General features: G+C 43.6%; 1 protein-coding gene across 1 annotated transcript in view; it reads left to right on the forward strand.

Annotated features, from left to right (window-relative positions):
• The first annotated feature begins 737 nt into the window (after positions 1-737).
• Itga8 (integrin subunit alpha 8) overlaps positions 738-20,995 on the forward strand; it is a 213,745-nt gene continuing 193,487 nt past the window's right edge. The window contains exons 1-2 of the mRNA XM_045135108.1: positions 738-1,028; positions 1,595-1,728. Of these exons, the coding sequence (XP_044991043.1) occupies positions 811-1,028; positions 1,595-1,728 (352 nt within the window). The 5' untranslated portion in view covers positions 738-810. The remainder of the gene's footprint in view (positions 1,029-1,594; positions 1,729-20,995) is intronic.

The raw sequence follows: 20,995 nt of genomic DNA on the forward strand, positions 1-20,995 counted from the left end.
TTCTGTTTGAATTCAACCCGGTACGGTTTACACCCAGGCCTGCGTCCCATGTGTTATGAAAAGACACTTATTCTATATTTTTTCTCCTCCCTCCACCTGTTGGTTCCTCACTCCTTTCCCCACGCAGGAGGAGCTCAATAGTCAGTACTTGGGTTGGAACTCGGGCTGGGATTCCGCGAATCCAAACCCTGCTCTCCACGGACTGGAAACCGCCGCAGTCCTCATTTGGGCACTCTTTACCACAACCCCACAGGGTGGAGATTCGCTACCCCGTTGTGTGGCATGCCCTAGATGCCCTTCAGAAAGTCTAAGCAAAACCTCTGCGGATTTGGGGGAGGAGGGGATGGCGCTGGAGGGTCCTCGGGGTGTAGAGGTGATGCGCAGATTACGGTTTTACCCTGACTGGAGGTGGGGAAGACTTGGGTCCCAGCGGGAGATTGTGGGAAACCAGTAAACTCTTGCCCTGCGTGCAGCGCTGCGTCCTAAGGTGCCGTAGATGAGACTCAGATGGTCGCTGAGACCCAAGGGCGGCGGAGGGAAACCCGCCCGCGCCCGCCCGCGCCGCCCCGGGCCCGCTTCCGAGCACCCGCCGCCAGGGGGCGCCCGCAGCGCGGCCCGGCCCGCGGCCGCAGGAGGCCAGGCGCGCCGGATCCCCGCCGCCCTCCCGGGAGCCGCGGGGCGGGCGGGCGGGCGCCGCCAGACGCGGGGACTGTCACCGCCGCTGACGCGCCGCGCGCACCGACCGGGACGCCGGCATCTGGGGACCTCCTGGCCCCGGCACCCCCCTCCCCCTGGGATCCACGCTTCCCGATGCCCGGTGAGCAGCCTCCGGGGCGGAGGGCGATGACCACCCGGCAGCGGGCACCTCGGCTCGCGCGCCTCTGGTGCGTCTCGGCCGCGCTGGGGATGCTGTGCTCGCCGGCTTCGCTGGCGTTCAACTTGGACGTGGACAAGGTCACGGTGTACAGCGGCCCCGAGGGCGGCTACTTCGGCTACGCGCTGGACTTCCACATCCCCGACGCTCGCACGTAAGTCCCTGTCCCGGGGCGGCGGTCCCCTCCCGGGCGGCGTCCCGGCCCCTCGGCGCCGCTCCCGCGAGCCCAGCCCGCTGCCCGCACCGGGTCCAGCCACCTCTGCCCCGGGGCGAGCCCAGCTGAGCCTGGGGACCTCACACTGGGGACGCGCCGCTTGCGTGGAAATCCCTGTTGCAAGACGCGTGCACCATACAAAGGAGAGCGAGGCGCGGGACAGACTCGAGCCACTTCAAACACTGACCACCTCCAGGTCCATCTGCAGACCCGCAACAGTTAAGGGTCTGGGGACAAGTGCCCTGGGCTGCAGGCAGCTGGCGTCCGTTCTCTGCCGTCCTCATTAGGCCGGTCCCGCAGAGTTCCACCTACAAAACCTTAGGACCGCATGCACCCTCCTCCAAACTAGGTCGTTATGCCCCATAGGTTTCCAAAGGGTCCTTGAAGTTTAACAGTCTCCCCACGGTAGAAACGTCTCCGCCTTCCACCCCTACTCCCGTCCAGGGGCCACATCACTACCGATGCACTCAGGGCACCAGGAGTGACCTTCTCCAACCTTTCCGCAGAGCCAGTGTCTTGGTGGGGGCGCCCAAAGCCAACACGAGCCAGCCGGATATCGTGGAAGGGGGAGCTGTCTATTACTGTCCCTGGCCCGCCGAGGGTCCGGCGCCGTGCAAGCAGATACCATTCGACACCACCAGTAAGTGATGCTTGTTCTGGGGCCGAGGACCAGGGTTCAAAAGGACAGCACTGCCCTGAGGTCAGCTTGTCTTGTGCTGGCGCTCTTTTGTCAGGCTGAGGGCTTGGGTACATCTTCTGCCCCTTACTTCCGGGGTGGGCGGCTGCGTTGGAGCCACCTTACCTTGACTCTGGACAGAATACGCCCATTTCTCTAAGCTCAGTTCCCCCGAGAAAGACAGATTCTTAGCGCTTGCAGTTCCCAAATCCCAGAGGGAAGACTTTGCGGCAGGAGACCCAGACATCCCTCTATGGTGCTGTTTCAATTCTTTACAGAAAAAAAACGTTTTCTTTCAAAATATTAGACAACAAGTACTGTAGGCAGAGTGAGGATGGGCTACATTCATTTCCAAAATCCCTAGACAGATGGTTTTTATTTAATTAAAGGAAAAATCATTTTAAACAACTCAGGCTTGTTAAGTTTTCTCTGGCGTTTTAGTGTCCTGAGAAACTGATTTAAATGTAATGTCTTCGAAAACATAAACAGTGTTTCAACTTGTACCATCAAAACATTATTAGTTCAAATGGTTATATATGATCAGAAAACAATTATCTTTTCAAAAATGCAAATAAGTCAGATCAAATACAGTCATCATTCAACTACTTCATGACATCACTCTTGATTTCTTTGTGTTCTTGTTATCTTAGTAGGCATTTAGTATTGATGTAGAAAGTCTATTATCACAGAACTTTGAAGAAACTATCTTTTATGTTGAAAAAGAAAAATAATTTCAGCAAATGAATAGAGTACAATGAATGTGGGAATCATTTCAAAGGAAAAAAAAAAAACAACAACCTGTACAATCATGACATTCAATTATGACCAAATCAGGAAAGCCCTTTATGAAAGCACTGTAAAATTATGTTTTTCACATCTATCTACATATGGTCAGGATAGTTTATTTGCCATTTCATTAAACAATTCAGTCATTTTATACCAGAGTTTATAACTTTTAAAAATTAAGTTTACCCACTGGGAAAATTAAGCCTTTTGATGTTCTTCTTGTGACGGAAATCTTTAATTATTTTATCATAGTCAAGTTTTGTCTAGATACTAATCTCTAGTTTAAGAACAAACTTCCTCAAAAAGAAGAATTAATCATGTGAACATGAAATAAATGGCATTTTAGTGATTTGCTCTAATAATTTATATTTTTTTAAGGATTTTTTTTAAATTTTCATTTATTTATTTATTTGAGAGCGACAGACACAGAGAGAAAGACAGATAGAGGGAGAGAGAGAGAATGGGCGCGCCAGGGCCTCCAGCCTCTGCAAACGAACTCCAGACGCGTGCACCTACTTATGCATCTGGCTAACGTGGGACCTGGGGAACCGAGCCTCGAACCGGGGTCCTTAGGCTTCACAGGCAAGCGCTTAGCCGCTAAGCCATCTCTCCAGCCCTAATTTATATTTTTAAAGTAACTTAAACCTGGACACATAAAGATACAAATAATTTGTATTATTTGTATTTACACTTAGGGAAACATTTATATTTTGAGACATGAGATGTGTTTTTACTAAGTAGTTATCACTACCTGTGGAAATCAGTCCAAGAACCTATAGAATTATTCCATAATGTGTCAAATCAGGACGAAGGTAGCGGATTCTGCCTTTGATAAAAGAAGAATCAATGTCTGCCCTGGAAAAGCTGCACCTGAGCGCGATGTTACGTCCTAACTCCAGGCAATACCATAATTCAGTCTTTCTCAAAGACCACCAGTCTTGGAGCTGGAGAGTGACTTAGTGGTTAAAGTGCTAACCTATAAAGCCTAATGGCCTGCATTGGATTCTCAGTACCCACATGCACAAAGTGGCATACGCATCTGGAGTTCGTTTGCAGCAGCTGGAGGCCCTAGCTTGCCCATTCTCTCCCCTTGAAAATAAATAAATAAAAACAAAAAAAGTCATCAATCTCACTCACATTTACCACTCCCAGCCAATATTTCCCTGGGAAATCACAGCAGACAATATTTTCCAATGCTCACTCTAAAGTGATTGTTTGGGGCCTTGAGTTTCCTTTCTGTAGAGAATTAATGCTGAAAGATTCTGTTTTGATTTCCAGAATAGCTCACAGGAGTTCACTTAACCCATATTGTGGCTGGATTATATTTCAATGGGTCAGAGGGTAGAGGATAAGCTAGGACACTAAATAAGGAGGAAAATGCTGTCAGACAAAGATCAGTGCTACCAGGAGAAAGAGGAAGGAATAGGGCCTCTTTTATGCAGGCTCTGGAGAACACAGCAGGCTGTCTCCAAGAGCTTGACTTAACAGGTCTGGTTCTACAGTGTCCTCTAGATGTACAGAGGGTTTCTGTTTGAGATTTGTTTCTGTGAAGCTTGTCTCTTGTGCATGCCAGACAAGAACTAAGCTATATCCTCAGCCACACAGTGTACAGAGTTTTACTTTTGTTAGGCAGGTGTATCCTACAATATGCTTATTAGCCATAATCAGGATAATTTGAGAATTCTTAAGTAGAAGAAAGTGAATAAATGATGGAGAGAAAAAAATAGATGTTCCTGAAATAACTGCATTTTTTCCATTTATTTTTACAAAAGTAAGACAGGAAAAGCTGCAGGAACTGTGTGAGAAATGAGTGGTTCAGACTGGAATGAAGAATTCAGTGACTTAAGAGACAAGGCTTACTGGAAGAGAAGATAGGAATCTTTGGGAAAAGAAAGTTCCTTGTGTCACCATGAGGGGGTACTGTGGGCCCAGAAACTTGCTTTGCTTTTGAAAATGGCCCAAACGTGGGTCATGTAAAAGTGGGTACTGTGGGCTCAGAAACATGTTTTACTACTGAGCGTGTTCTGAACACAGGTCCTGTGGAAGGAGCCAGAAGCCAGAGCTTCTGAATGGGTGCCTATGGGCTACCTCATTTCTCAGTCACTTTATCAGTGTGGCTTGGGACCCTGAAACCGGTGGTGGCTTCCATTTCTGAAAGTAAAGAAGGTTCAGCAGAAGCGAAGGGAGCTAGTTCCGCCCTCACCATAAGTTGTGTGGGCAGAAACCCAATGCGGGACCCAGGTGGAAACAGACTCTGCTGGCTCTGGGGCTTCAGTCACAGCTGGAAGGCGCATTACATTCACTGAGGATTGCTATATACAGCTGAATAGTATACATACATCATTTCTCATCTCTACCAAAAGCCAACTTCATAAAGAACCTACTTTAGGGCTGGAGAAATGGCTTAGCAGTTAAGGTGCTTGCCTACAAAGCCAAAAGACCCAGGTTCGATTCCCCAGGACCCATGTTAGCCAGATACACCAGGTGATGCACACACACATCTGGGGTTTGCAGTTGTGGGAGGCTCTGGTGCATCCATTTTCTCTCTCTCTCAAACAATAAAATAAAAAAATTAAAAAGAAACTACTTTATTTATTTATTTAGGAGAGAAAGAGGGAGAGGAAGGGAGGGAGGGAGAGAGGGAGAGAGAGGGAAGGAGGAAGAGAGAGGGAATGGGTGCGCCAGGGTCTCTGGCCACTGCAAATGAATTTCAGGCTCATGTGTCACCTTGTGCATCTGGCTTATGTGGGTACTGGGAAATCGAACCAGGGTCCTTTGGCTTTGCAGGCTTATCTATTTATTTGCTAAACCATCTCTCCAGCCCCCAAGAGCCTATTTTATATAAAAATAAACCAATATCAAAAAGAAGATGGTCATGGCCATACAGTGACAGAATTGCATTAAGTCCATCCACTGCCTGCTTCTTTCCAGAAATGGACAGATGGTTGGTCTTCCTGGAGAGTGAGCTCAGGACCATGACTGCTCCTGCAGGAGCCCAGGAAGCACTGTTCACCTTTCAACCCCACATTGGCCCTACAAATCCCATTATAAATGTTCTTTGAGAGAAGAGCAGAAACTTAGAAGCAATTTTGGTAAGAAGCCAGGGTTTTAGAAACAGGTTTTATCTTGGTAGAAGTTATGTGGTATAATTTCCCTAGTTTGCTCCCATTACATACCACCTCACAGTCCCCACTTAGCCTCCTGAGTTACTCTCAGCCCTGTGCTAGTGATGTACGGTTTTCTTACACAAGGAAGAAAATGGTCTGCTTGAGAAAGTAGACACTGTGACTGACACCTACCAAGTGACATCTTACAGAGGTGTGTGGAGCATAGGTAAGCGCACTCCCTCCATGCACTTGCTGGCCACTGTGAGGCGAGCAGTTTACTCTCCCACACTCCTCCCTCATGATGCGCTGTCTCACCACCGCCCACAAAGAATGGAGCCAGTCAACTATGGATTGAGACCTCTGAAACTCTGAGCACAAATAAATCTTTCTTCTTTTAAAAGTATTTCTCTCAGGAAGTTGTCACAGCACGAAAACTCTCACTGCCACATGGAGCCTCTCCTTATCCATGGTCTCTTGGAACGTTCTAGCTCAGAGGTGTCTTTGATGGTTTTCTATTCCAACCTGTCAGTAAGCCATGGGCCAAGGTAGTTCGGCATTCAGCGGTCACAGCGGGAAGTGGGATGGGAGGATCCCAAGGAACTCATGGGAAGGATGGAAAGCAAGACAGGGACTTGGAATTCCAGTGTCCAAAGACCACAAGACTGAAAGAGTCAAATCTAGTCTAACATAAAGAAAATGTAGGAAAGGAAGCTTAGGTAATAGATGACTTCCTAAGGAAATGTGGGCCTTCAGCAGCAAAGCTTGAGAAAGAAAACTATGACTGCTGGATACCTACAAGGTTACATGCATGTAATGGTGGTGTAATGCATGAGGCATGCATGTATACTACAGTTCAATACTTCTCCACAACAATATCTATGATGTCCCTTGTCTTCCAACCTGCCTTTGTTACTATTATAGCCGATTTCAAGACATCCTGGCAAATTTGACCTTTCAATGAAATTGTCTCAACTTGTTCACCACCATTTATTATTTTGCTGGTGTAACCTACTACAATTTATCAGCCTAAACATTGAGGTAGCAGGGTATATACTTTAGCTCCCAAATCTGTTTATATCCCAAGCCTCATTTAAGATCAACCACCCCTCCTTTTTATGTTATGTTCACTTAATTATCTTCATTAAAAATCAACATTTTATTTCTACCTTGTCATACAGCTTGGATTTCTTTGTGACAACTTCTCATGATAGAAACAGAGGAAGCTTGGCCTAACATTACACTTCAAATGCATGAATATGATTAAACCCTGATCCTTTCAAGTAGGAGAAAAAGGGAATTTTAAGGAAGCATATGGTGGTGGGGGAAGTGCAAAGAGCAGATAATTCTCCTGTTCTGTACAAAATCCAGTAGTTCCAAAGAGCACTTCTCTCATCTCCCTTCTGCTTTCCCCTCTTACTTCAACACAACATTCCTCCCACTCACTAAGTTGGTTTTTTTCACTTTTGCCTCAGCAGCTCTCAACTGTGCCTTTTCAAGTAACAACAACAACAACAAATCACTTGTGCCCAGTTCATGCCTTGCATGGCTAAGGCATCCACATTCATTCCTTATCCTTTCTATTCCTACACTTTCCAAAACAATGTGGGAACGGAGTGAGGTTCACTACATTAAAATGCTTTCGATGAAAGGGAATGAATGAAACAAAACAGGCGCTTCATTTTTTTACATGATGAAAGAGCAAACTGTAAGCATAGTAACAACGCTACACAAAATAATTGTTTTCAATGTTCCGGTGACACATTTGCTCATAAATGATACCATTCATCTCCGTACTAATAATAACAGAAGCAATCAGCTGGGAACCATTCACAATTAGTGACATACATAAAAAGGGAACAGGAAGAGGTAGGAGGTGACATTGTGATTTGGAAGTCATCTGAGAGACTACTAGAATTTGCCCAGCCTTAATTTAGTATCTTTGTGGAGATGGGGAAAGAAAGAAATAAAATGAAAATACAAAGTGGAAGATGATTTGGTTAGGACATGTCAAAGCTCCAAGATGTCAGTGGTTTTGTCGGATTAGGCTTTAGCTGGGAGAGCGGAAGCCTTTGTTTTAGAGGTCTGTTTTATTCTGTGTTGACTGAGCCCACCACAAGAAGTAGCTTCAGGCATCTGGCCGTGTGACTGGGACTGGCTTGTTTTTTGATAGTGTAGGCTGTTCTCTTTTCCTCGTGTGAGGGGTGGGAAACATATTGGTCACAGAAGTCTCGCTGTTTTTCAGCTTCCTCCCCAAAGAAATCAATTTTCGTTCAGGAACAAAGAAAAAGAAAACATAGGTCAGAGCTACCCAAGTAAATGACAGAGGAAAGAAGGAAACGTGATAGGATTCAGGGACAGCAGAAATCTGGTCCAGTGACTTCAACTGGAAAGTGAAAATGGGGGGAGGGCACCACATGAAAGCCTATACTTTTGAAGAATTCATAATGGAGCCATCAGTAGTGGGTGTAGGCCTGTAATCTCAGGAACTGGGGAGAATGAGGCAGGAAGATTGCAAGGTCAAGGGCTACCAGAACTGCAGAATGAGTCTGAAGCCAGTCCAGGCAACATAATGTGCAGAGTTTTACCCTAGTAGTAAAGCACTTGCTTAGTGTATGAGAGGCCTTAGATTCAATCCCTAGTATGGCAATAAAAACAATAATGAAAATAACAGGGCTAGGAATATAGCTCACTGGCATAATGCTTTCCTGGCATGTTTGAGGCCTTGAGTTTGATCTTAACTAGCTAAATAATAAATAAATAAACAATTTCATAAGTAAAGGAAGTTACACACACACACACACACACACACACACACACACACACACACAGACAAATAAAGACATATATACATAGGCTGAGGATATTGCTCAGTGGGTAAAGTGCCTGCTTGCAAGCATGAGGACCTAAAGTCATTCCTTCAGACCCCTAGTATGTACATAAAATCCTGGGATGGCAGTGTGTGCCTATAATCCCAGAACAAGGTAATCAGAGATAGGAACCTATCAAGAATAGGGGGCTTATCTAGCTTAATTAGTGAGCTCTGCTCTAGTGAGAGACTGCCTCAAAAATTAAAGTGGAAGCCATGCATAGTGGTGCATGCCTTTAATCACAGCACTCTCAGGAGGCAGAGGTAGGAGGATCACCGTGACTTCAGGGTGAGCCTGAGACTAAATTGTGAATTTCAGATCAGCCTAGGCTAGAGCAAAACCCTAGTTCAAAAAACAGGAAAACCAATGTGGAGAACAATTGAAGAAGATAGCCGATGTTAACCTCTGTCCTCCACATGCATGTATACACACATGCACATACACAGACATACGTGCTCCTCCCTCCACAAACACTCACACATACAAATAACGCACATAAAGAAATGTATACACATGAAAACATATGTGCATTTATGTATGTATGCATAGACATGCAACAGGTCAAGTCCATCTATATCCATGCAAAAGCCTTCCTCTGCCAAGTGCTAATCCCAAGGGATCAAGGGTCATTTAGCTGTCCCTCTATTTTTTCTGTGAGTAATTCATGATGTCTACTATGCCTAAAGATGCTCACCTCACAGAAGCAGCCAGCAGCCATGCCTAAAGAAATCTCAATTGGCTCAGACTTTCATGCAACAGAACACAACTGAGTCCTGATAGGAACAGGGAGGAGGCAGGAGATCCCACAGCGCTTAGCGATGGAGGGAGGAAGCAATTAGAAAAAGGAAGTCCTTGAAACTCCCCCTAGAAATGGGAAACAGATCTGCTGTACAGCTAGTTGAGTAGTATGAACATTAGGCGCCTGTTGCTTAATCTGCAAAATTCTTTCAAGAAGCTGGAAGTCTGTGTGAGGAAACAGGCATCCAGGTTCTTGGCAAGAAGACTCCAAGCAACAGCTGCAGCATTCCAGGAGTAATGTTGAAAATAGTCTTGAAATTATTCTGAAAGAATAGAAATGCATGGTGACAGTTAGCCTGACCCATTGAGATGGGCATTTGTACATTGTGTATAAATAAGGGTCCTGACTCCCTGGGTCATGTTGGCGAAAAGCAAGGCCCACACCGCTGAGAGCTCCACTCTGGAAGCCCAGCATTCACCATGCAGATACATAAACGCAGATCTTGGAGGAAGACAGACAGGAAGCTAATTGCCAATTTTATTAAAAGCCAAAAAAAAAAAAATGACATCAAATCGAAGAGGGATTAGTTGGAAAGAAGAATGGGTTTGGTGGAGGGGGATTAGGGAAGAGTAAACAAAGGAAGGCGGCGGGAAGGATTATGATCAGGGTACATTGCATGTGTAGAGGTCGTCAATAAAAAGTTAAAAGGTGAAAATAAATGCAAACAAGGCAATAAAGGTCTCATTCATCTCTTAACCAGCAAACATGCTTGGTACATTGAAAAAAAATTTGATTTTTCCAAACACAATTTCAATACATGCTTAACAAATACATATGTATAATATAAGGTGAGGTGCATAAGGAATTCTGAAATAGTTTGAAATAATGTCAAATCCAGGTTATGTCACAAGGAGATTTAAGATATGCAAGCAAATTGTGATTCATGGATAATGGTCTATATTCAAAACATTCTGCCTGTTATACCAGCTATGGGCTGTTATGAAATGTAGGCAGGCAGTTCTCAGATGAACGTCACCGGACATTCTGGAAGAAATGAGTTTATCCTTACTGGTGCAGAAAGGCCTGAACTTAGATCTCTGGTGTTAAATGTAGCATTCCAAAGGTCTACCAAATTGAGAACCATTTCTGGTCCCATAAGTGATACTTTCCCCTTCCATTGTTTATCCAAAATAAGGCACAGATTAAAAATGGTTTTTATCAAAATGATTGCCAGGCATTTCAGGGAGGAGGAGAAGGAGGAGGAGGAGGAGGAGTTGAACCAAAGGGCAGCACAGGGGAGTTAGGAGAGTGTGATAGAACGTTCTGCGTCCTGATAGTTGTGGTGGATATATGACTGTATGCTTATGTCAACATCCATAAGGCTATCTAAGAGTGAATTTGTCTGTTTAAAAGTAGTAAAAACAATACTAAAATGAAGAGAAATGTCTATATAGAGATTACCAGAAAATTATATATTTGATATGATCAAATTTGGTTTTCCTTTTTTAAAAAAATATTTTATTTTTATTTATTTATTATTTGACAGAGAAAGAGGGAGGGGGAGAAACAGAGAGAGAGAGAGAGAGAGAGAGAGAGGTTGAAAATGGGTGCACCAGGGCCTCCAGCCACTGCAAGTGAACTCCAGATGCTTGTACCCCCTTGTGTATCTGGCTAACGTGGGTCCTGGGGAATCGAACCTGGGTTCTTTGGCTTTTCAGGTAAATGCCTTAATGGCTAAGCCACCCCTCCAGCCCTGGTTTTATTTACTTTTTTTTAAAGCAATATATACTCTACATATTCTCTTGGCTGTGTTCACATTAGGTCTTATTAGCGAGTGCTCCTGGAATATCAGCTTCATGTATGAAGTTGGCTGGGCCATTGTTTCTGGTGAGTCAATCAAAAGATGCCACAGGCATTGCAGTGAAGGCATTTGTTGATGCAACACTGCTTTGGAGAGGGAGATTATCCAGGGCTATGCAGTCGAGGTAGGCTGTATTCAATCTGCAAAAAGGTTAAGTATAGAACGCAAGCTTCCCGAAGAAGAAGAGGTCACACTTGTGGACTCCAGCATCTGGCCAAACCCACTAGATTCAGCTTATCCTCCCCAGTGTGCATGTATGTGCGCATGTGTGACACAACACATGTGTGGAGGTCAGTGGGCAATGTCACGTGACAGTTCTTTCCCTTCCCCTGTTTGAAGTATGGCCCCTCAGTGTTCCCTGCTGTGGTCTTCAGGCAAACTGGCCATAGGCGTCTAAGAGATTTCTCTGTCCATCTACCATCTTGCCTTGGGTGTGCTGGGATTACACATGCCTGCCTCAGCGTCCGGGTTCGGGGTGGACGAGGTACTTAAGGATTGTGCAGCAGGTGCTTTGTCCTCCGAGCTATCGCCCCGGACCCCTCAAGTCTGGACACCCAGCTCTTAGGCTGTGGGAAGTTCTGAGTTAATAAAACTTGGAAGTTTAAGGACATACATTATGACCCTAAACAAGGGTGAATAATCATTATCCTCAAGTAGGACCTTCATTGTCAGTGGGTAATATGTTCAGAATATGTTTGTGACGAAAGCCATGCACAAAATATATTGAATAATAATGCACCCAGGGCTAGAGGGAGGGCTTACCAGTTAGGGAACTTGCCTGCAAAGCCAAAGGACCCAGGTTCAGTTCCCCAGGACCCACTTAAACAAGATGCACAAGGTGGATCATGCATCCGGAGTTTGTTTGCAATAGTTGGAGGCCATGGTGCTCCCATTCTATCTTTCTCCCTTCTCTCTCCTTTCTTTTTTGTTTATTTTTATTTATTTATTTGAGAGCAACAGACAGAGAGAGAAAGAGAAAGATAAAGGGAGAAAGAGAGAGAGAGAATGGGCACACCAGGGCCTCCAGCCACTGCAAACAAACTCCAGATGCGTGCGCCCTCTTGTGCATCTGGCTAATGAGGGGCCTGGGGAACCAAGCCTCGAACCGGGGTTCTTAGGCTTCACAGGCAGGTGCTTAACCACTAAACCATCTCTCCAGCCCCTCTCTCTCCTTTATAAAGAAAAACCCCCCAAAAACCTATCTAAGTATTGAAGTATCCTCTAGTGTGACTCCCTGTGGATATGTCATTCAGTCATGGCACCCCTCATTGGCAGTCACTAAGCTAAGGACATCTTACTTCAAATACATGATTTTTTAAATTAATTAGTTATTTTTTTGAGGTAGGGTTTAACTGCAGCCCAGGCTGACCTAGAATTCACTATGGAGTCTCAGGGTGGTCTCGAACTCACAGTCATCCTCCTACCTCTGCCTCCTAAGTACTGAGATTAAAGGTATGCACCACCAATCCCTGGCAAACACATGATTTTGGTTAAAATTAGTACAACTGCACCACATGATATTTACTGAGTAATATTAGGTCAATTTTTCTTTAGCTATAATGTTTGACATGTGGGCCCAGATTTGAACATGATGTAAAGCTTCTTTATCAGTCTGCTTTGATTCCCAGATTACCACAAGCCTGGTGAGAGAACCACGCCATTGCTTCAGCAGTAGGCTTATTCAAGAACTCTGCATGACCATGTTATACCCACGAGCTTACCCAAGGCCTACTGACAAAGACAGCTTCCAGTAGCCAAGTTATGGCTCCATTTAAGCTGCCTTCATCTTCACCTCCATAACTCACCTAGATGTTTCAGCCTCAGGCAGCCTCGTGCCATCCTGTATACCCACCTTAACTCCTCTTCAAAGCACACAGCACAGCTTCGCTCATGTCACGGATTCATGACCTGCTCATGCTAGAATGTGCTTTGTGGCCTCTTCCGTAACCACCCAAAGCATTTTATCTTTCAGTGATGATCTTCCACTTCTCTTTCTTATACTTTCCAGTAGGATATGTGTTTTTATAATTCTAAAGTTTTATGCATCCTTTTATGGAGGAAAGAGAGCACACAACACTAAAAATATTTCAAACAGGTTAGATATTGGTAAGTTATGTCACAAATTGCATGATTAAATGTGATATAACAATAAAATTGAGTCTACAATGAATCAGCAAGAATAGGAGAAGATTGTTTTATTTTAGTGTTAAGTGGAAAAAAAAACCCGTAAAATTCAAAGCTTTTAAAGAGTACAAGAAGGGTAAGAGAGGCTGTCTTTGGGAAATGTGATTAAAACTGGACTTCTTTCCCCAGTATCTTTATCTTAGTTTCAAACTCACTAACATGCATTTTCATATGACCAGGAAAAATAAACATACAAAAAGTTCTAATAGGTTGATATTGTATATATGTAAGTACAATGATTGTGATGGGGAGGTAATATGATGGAGAATGGAATTTCAAAGGGGAAAATGTTGGGGGGGGGAGGGAGGGAATTAACATGGGATTTTTTTTATAATCATGGAAAATGCTAATAAAATTTTTTTAAAAAGTTCAGATGAAATTATTGATCCACTGAAGCACTATAGAGATTAGCAGTAAAAGGTCCAAATCAAATGTCAGTCTCGGAGGAAGACAGTCTTAGCTGCGCCTCTTTTCTCTTGGTGTTGATGGTGAAGGTGTCAGAAAGGCAGTTAATGAGATCCTGTGGTCATGCTTACAAACACCAGGGGCCAAGGGTGCTTTCAGTAGCAGTAGCCTATGTGAAACTAAGAAGATGCAGTGAGCCTCACCTCTTTTTCGTTCTGAATTGTACCCAAATAACAGAAACGTAGGCTTGATGACCTGGCATGGAAGCTGGTACCGCCTTTTAGGATAATAAGACAGGGAGCAGAACGGATATGAGTGCGCCTGGGTAACACAAGGCTCTGCTCATAGTGTGTCTTGTAGAGTGTTCTCATGTAGCCCAGGTTGTCCTCAAACTCACTACACAGACAAGATGACCCTGAACTCCTCATTCTCCTGCCTTCCACTTCCAAGTACCAGGATTACGGGTGTGTATTTTCTTATCAGGTTTCTCAGAATTTGTTTTAAAAGACCACTGGATGATGTTAGACACAATCTGGATGACATAGAAATCACATATTTTCTATTACATGTGGAACCTAGATTTATTTACATACGTATATATACATTTACCTCTTTGTTGTGAAAGCGGTGAAGGACTCTTTAGGGGCTGAACAAGACCAGTGAGAGGTGGGAAACAGGGATGAGGAAGGTCATGGGGCAAATATGAGTAATGTGCAGCAATATGCATGTATGAAGAAGCCAGTGTGAAACCCGTTGTTCTGTATGCTTGCTTAAAAATGAAGAACAGAGAAAAAAAGAGTTGAAAAAAGAAGACATTGTAAAAATAAAACCAAACAAAAAGAACCAGAGGGACTCTAATCCAGATAATCTTGTGTGCTTTAGAATACAAAAAGCATTTGATGAAATCAAAATATCCAGGTAAATTCATGAAGCGATGTTAATTTTCACAGTATAGATTGCTGTTTAGGTCTTGATCATTTATGCTCAATAATGAGATTTTATTTTCCTTTAAAACATTATGTAGGCATTGTAGAAATGCCTTGCAAATGGGAGCACCTGAGTCCAACCCCAAGAAGGCCAAATGAGAAGAAAAGAAAAAGGTAGACATGGTGGTGCACTTGTAGTCCCTGCATTAGGGAGGCAGGTCAGGAGCACCCCTTGGGCACTTCGGCCAGTCAAGACCAGTAAGAAACCCTGTCTCAAAAAAAAAAAAAAAAGTGAGAAAACAAACAAGCAAGCAAACAAACAAAAAAAGACAAAACCATGCATGATGCCTGAGAGAAATGACACCCAAGCTTGTCTTCTGGCCTCCACATCCATAGCATACACATAAGTCCACATGTACCCCTCCCGTATGTACCCCCGCATATAAAAATTATATATTGCCAAGGGTGGTATAAAATCTCTTTAGAGCTTCTTCTTGGGGTTACACTGTTCTGCCTAAATCCAAGGAAGGCTTATCAATGTTCTGGAAAGTAATTTAGGTCTGTTTCTGTAAGTGATGAGCACGGCAGCACAGTCATGAAAGCTGTATGGTTTGAGGGGAGAAGAGCGAGAAGCTGGTGGGAGGAGAGGGGAGACTGGGGAAGGATAGAACAGCATTTCTCCACGTCTCTTCCTCACCAGTACCCAGTTCTTCAGAGTGAACAAGAAATAAGAATTGTGTGAAAAGACTTTAAGAATGGCTAAATCAGGCTGGAGAGATGGCTTAGCGATTAAGGCGCTTGCCTGCTAAGCCTAAAGGACCCAGATTCCATTTCCCAGGACCCACATAAAGCCAGATGCATTAGGTGGCTTGTGTATCTGAAGTTCATTTGCAATGGCTAAAGGCCCTGGTGTGCCCATTCTCTATCTGCCTTTCTTTCTCTCTGTCTCTCAGATCATTAAATCAATAAGTAAAATTAAAGAAGAGCTAGATGTTTCCTCTTTATGAAACTTTCCAAGTGTGTTCTCCTTGAAATGGCACCAAGAATTGATGACCTAAAAAGCAGAGCAAGCTGGGCATGGTGGCACACACCTTTAATCCCAGCACTTGGGAGGCAGAGGTAGGAGGATTGCTGTGAGTTCAAGGCCACCCTGAGACTACATAGTGAATTCCAGGTCAGCATGAGCTACAGAGAGACCCTACCTGGAAAACCAAAAAGAAAAGAAAAGCAGAGCAGTTTGTCTCTGGGACATGTGGTTAAGATTGGTTTTATTCTTTCTCTAATGGCAGTCTGTTCTAGAACATGTTTTTTTTTGGGGGGGGGGGTGGAGTGTATGTGTGTGGTGTGTATATGTACTGTGCTGTGTGCAAATGTTCATGTGTGTGGAGGGAGCAGTTACGCACATGTGCCGCAGTGCGTGTGGAGGTCACAGGACAACAGTGAGCGTCAGTCCTCAGCTTCCACCTGTCTGGGCCAGGACCTCTTGCCATTCACTGCTGTGTGGGCAGCCTAGGTGGCCTTCAAGCTTTCAGGAGATTTCCTGGGCTCTGCCTCCTTCCCACACAAGGCACACCGGGATCAGAAATGTTCACACTGCGGTGCCAGCTTCTCGTGGGTTCGGGGGAATCTGAATTCGCGTACTCAGGCATGCAAGGCAAGCACTGTCCGCTCATCCCGAGGCCACACTTGGGGTACTAAACAGGGCAAGTGGCGGAGTGCATTTCTGCTAACAGATTTGAACACGGGAGTTTCGTGCTAGCAACCACCCCGTAACCTGCTTCCCCCAGTCCCGATTCTCTGTCACTTAGGAGATGACTGCAAGTACTTTCTGCTTTCAACTCACGCTCCTAGGTGACGCGTTGTGAATTAAATTCTCTTCTGCCCTTAAAATTATTCTTCAGTTCCAACACACTTATTTACTTATTTTAAAAGGCCATATAGGGCTGGAGAGATGGCTCAGCGTTTAAGTGCTTGCCTGTGAAGCCTAAGGACCCCGGGTTCGAGGCTCCATTCCCCAGGACCCACGTTAGCCAGATGCACAAGGGGGCGCACGCGTCTGGAGTTCGTTTGCAGTGGCTGGAGGCCCTGGTGCGCCCATTCTCTCTCTGTGTGTGCCTTTCTCTCTCCATCTGTCGCTCTCAAATAAAAATAAATATATATTTTTTAAAAAGGCCATATAAAGGGAACAGTAGAGCTTAAAAACAAAAACTTAGTGGCATCATACAAGCATGTCGTCTAGACTCTGGCACATGGCTGCAACCCGAGCCCAAGACGCTGTCTTCATATCATGTGTAGGCAATAGCAGTGACAATCTGAAGAAAGAGAGGGAGGCACACATATATATGTACGTGTTTATTTTAGACTGGGTGGGCCATTGCTTTTCTGCTGCTACTATAGCCATTAGCACACACTCAGGGGCCTTAAACAATATAAATTGATTATCACACTGGCATCCAAATAGGTCTTCCCTGGACTAAAATCAAGGTCTTACAGAGCTATCTCTGTTCCTTATGTAAATGTTAGGGGAAAGCTGTTTCCTTACTTTTTCAGCATGAACAGACTACCAAAATGTGTGTCTGATGGACTGGAGAGATTGTTTAATGGTTAAGGCACTTGCCTGCAAAGCCAAAGGATGCAGGTTTGATTCCCCAGGACCTACATAAGTCAAATGCACAAGGTAGCACATGTGTCTGCAGCTCATTTTCAGTTCCTGGAGGCCATAGCATGCCCATTCTATCTGCCTCTTTTTTTCTCTCTCTCAAATAAATAAATATAAAAATTTAAAGATGTGTGACTGATAGCCCCCCTTTTTTTGAGGCAAGCCCAACAGACTGGCTTTTTTGTTGTTGTTGTTTTGGGTTTTTTTGAGGTAGGGTCTCACTCTAGCCCATGGTGACCTGGAATTCACTATGTGTTCTCAGAGAGAGAGACAGAGAGAGTGAATTGGCACACCAGGGCCTCCAGCCACTGTAATCAAGCTCCAGACATTTGAGCCACCTCATGTGCATGTGTGACTTTGCTCATGCATCACCTTGTACATCTGGTTTACATGGGATCTGGGAAGTTGAACATGGGTACTTAGGCTTTGCAGGCAAGCACCTTTAACCACTAAGCAATCTCTCCAGCCCCCTTTTTATTTTTTAAAGCTATCAGTGACATGTTTTTCCACTGCCCTCCTGGCTTTCTTCTTCTGTCTCTCTCTTCCTCTTTAAAGAACCTTTTTACTACAGTGAACCCACCTTGATAAATAGGAGAATCTTAATTCCCCCCTTTAAAAATTTATTTATTTATTTGAGATATATATATATATATACACATATATATACATATATATATATATACATATATATATATATATATATATATATATATATATATATAGAGAGAGAGAGAGAGAGAGAGAGAGAGAGAGAGAGAGAGAAAATGGGTACTCCAGGGCCTTCTGTCACTGCAAACAAACTCCAGACACATGCACCACCTTATGCATCTGTCTTTAACCTGGGTACTGGGGAATCAAACCTGGGTCATTAGGCTTTGCAGAAAATTATTTTAACCCTTTGAAATCTCTCCAGCCCCTTAGTTCCCCTTTCTTATAGACCTTATTTATAGGTTTGTTTTTAGGCTCATGGAGACTATTATTTTGCGTACCACAAGTTTCCAGAAAGATTTTATGAGTAGGTGACAGTTCAACAAAGGCCTAAATTAACTGAGGCTACAAGGAGAAGTGTTATAGAGTGTAGGAAAGTTAGGGTTAAAATCTGGAAATGGTTATATTTGTGGAATGGAGAAAGGCTTCTGATCTAGGGCAAAGGAAGCCAAAAGAGATAGAAAATTAGAATAGCAAACCAGTCTACGCAAGAGTACTTAGGGCTGGGATCACCGTCCCTAATGCTACACTCCCAGACCACAGAATCCTGAATGCTACAATCTCAGAAGTTTCAAATTCCCAAATTACTAAAATATAGCTAGATGAGATGGTGCATACCTGTGATCCCAATACTTAGGATGCTGAGGCAGGACTATCATGAGTTCAAGACCAGTCTTGGCTACATAGCTAGCTTGAGTCCCAACTGGTTACATAAGAAACCATGTCTCAAACACACACACACACACACACACACACACACACACACACACACCAAGAAAGAAGAAAAGAAAAGGAAAAGCCACAAAAAATATAATTTAAGAAAATTATATTAAAGGACCTCATGTACATCTTAAGGTGAATTTATTTAAATAAAACAGAAAATGATAACATACTGATGACAGTTACACAGATATGAAATTTATAAACAGATGAACTATAGTTATTTAAAAATGGGGGCTGGAGAGATGGCTTAGCGGTTAAGTGCTTGCCTGTGAAGCCTAAGGACCGGGGTTTGAGGCTCGATTCCCCAGGACCCATGTTAGCCAGATGCACAAGGGGGTGCACGTGTCTGGAGTTCGTTTGCAGTGGCTGGAAGCCCTGGCACACCATTTTCTCTCTATCTGCCTCTTTCTCTTTGTCACTCTCAAATAAATAAAAATGAACAAAAATAATTAAAAATGGGTCTAAGAGAGAAAGGTATAACTGTGTCTCACAAAGACTGGTAATCAAGTGCTTCTAGCCCTGTAACTGTAGTCATCTGAAATACTATAACAAGCACTGTAAACATGCAAACAAGTTCCATTCAGAACTTCTGTGGGTCACCACTGGATGTTGGTCACCCAGAGAGCTGAGGTCTGTAGGGTCTTTATCTTTACAAGTACAAATGTAGAAAAGGGCATCTCTTCACCTACTGAGAACATTTCAATGTTTTTATGCTTATGTACATACAGATTAAGTCAACCTTTTGATGATGTGCTTTCATGGAATCAAATTAGAAAAAAAATGTAAAGTGAGTCAAAACTCTCTTCAGTTTTTCTAAAAGACCCAGGCCATTTTTACATGCTACTGTTCTGTGGAAACACCCTCAAAGTACTGCCTTAATGAGCTGGTGGGCATTCCTTCTGTCCACTGTGAGTTAGCTGTCTTGTCTACAACCCAAAAGACACTAATCCTTTCCCCACGACTTGCACTTTTTTTCATCTTATAGAGCCTGTTTTGTCCCCTAATGGGAATTGTGATTTGTGTCAACTTTCAGGACTTCAATGTTTGGTATTATAATTTTTCAAGATTATTATTTCAGAGATTTTGGATTTTAGGTATTATAGACAGTAAGGATTTTGATCTTTCAGAATTTCAATATTTTAGAATTATGAAATTTGGGATTGTATCTTTCAGAATTCTGATCAGTATCAGATTAGATTGTACTTTAACATCTGGAGTTGGGATTTTGATTTTTATTTTAAAGGTGATGAGCAAACAGTGGTGAGCTTTGAGTAAGCAAGTAATGTCAGTTGAATTATGTTTTTGAAAGGATCAATTTATCTCCTGGACAAAGAATAAATTATAACCAAGCCAGAACAGAAGAAAGGGAATGAGGCCAAGTTTCCTATCACTGTCCAATCAAAGAAATAGGGTTTTATGAGTAAAAATAATAAGGGCTGAAGCTGGATGTCAGAGTGCAGTTAGTAGGTGTATTAGTTACTTCCTTGTTGCTATGGTTAAAAATATCTGATAAATAGCTTAGGGAAGGAAGGGCGTATTTTGGCTTATAGTTCCAGGAGGTACAAGCCATCATGCTGAGGAAAACTGGGTGGCATGAGAGGAAAGCCAGCTGGTCACATTGCATAGGCAGTTAGGAAACAGAAGCAAACAGGATGTGAGGCCAGGCGGTGCACTTCAAGGCTGGCCTCTAGTGACCCACTTCCTCCAGCAAGGCTGTAACTCCTAAAGGTTCCACAACTTTCCAGAACAGTGTTGTAGGCTGAAAGCAAGTGTGCAAACACATGAGCAAAGGTGGACATTCCACATTCAGACCACAATAAGACATGATTCTGGATCACACAAAGAGTGTGATAGGAAAAGAAAATCTTGACTGGGTTTCTGGAAAAATGGGTCTCATATCAGGAACAGTGGGGATACATAATCCCAGATTTTGTGCAAGATGTCCAAGGTTTTAAATTTGGAGGTCATAGCATGTAGTGGATATTTAAGAGAATGAACTATGGAGTGTGTGGGCATCAAAAGAATAGCAGTAAAGTGAAGCAAATAGAAAAGAGATGAGCTCCCGGTCAAAATACCCAAGCATATGAAGAAATGTTGAGGAATAAAGGAGATTGTGTAAGAAAAACTAAGTGACCCAATTGAGACAAGTCAGTGATAAACACCCTGTGAAGGAGGTAGAAAAAAATGACTGAAATTTGAACATTTGGTTTTACAATTGAAAGTTGGAAAACAGTGGTTGCAGGGGAATGTGTGTGTCAGGAGAGGT

This window comes from Jaculus jaculus, chromosome 15 (assembly GCF_020740685.1).
Source record: "Jaculus jaculus isolate mJacJac1 chromosome 15, mJacJac1.mat.Y.cur, whole genome shotgun sequence".
Taxonomy (NCBI): Eukaryota; Metazoa; Chordata; class Mammalia; order Rodentia; family Dipodidae; genus Jaculus; species Jaculus jaculus.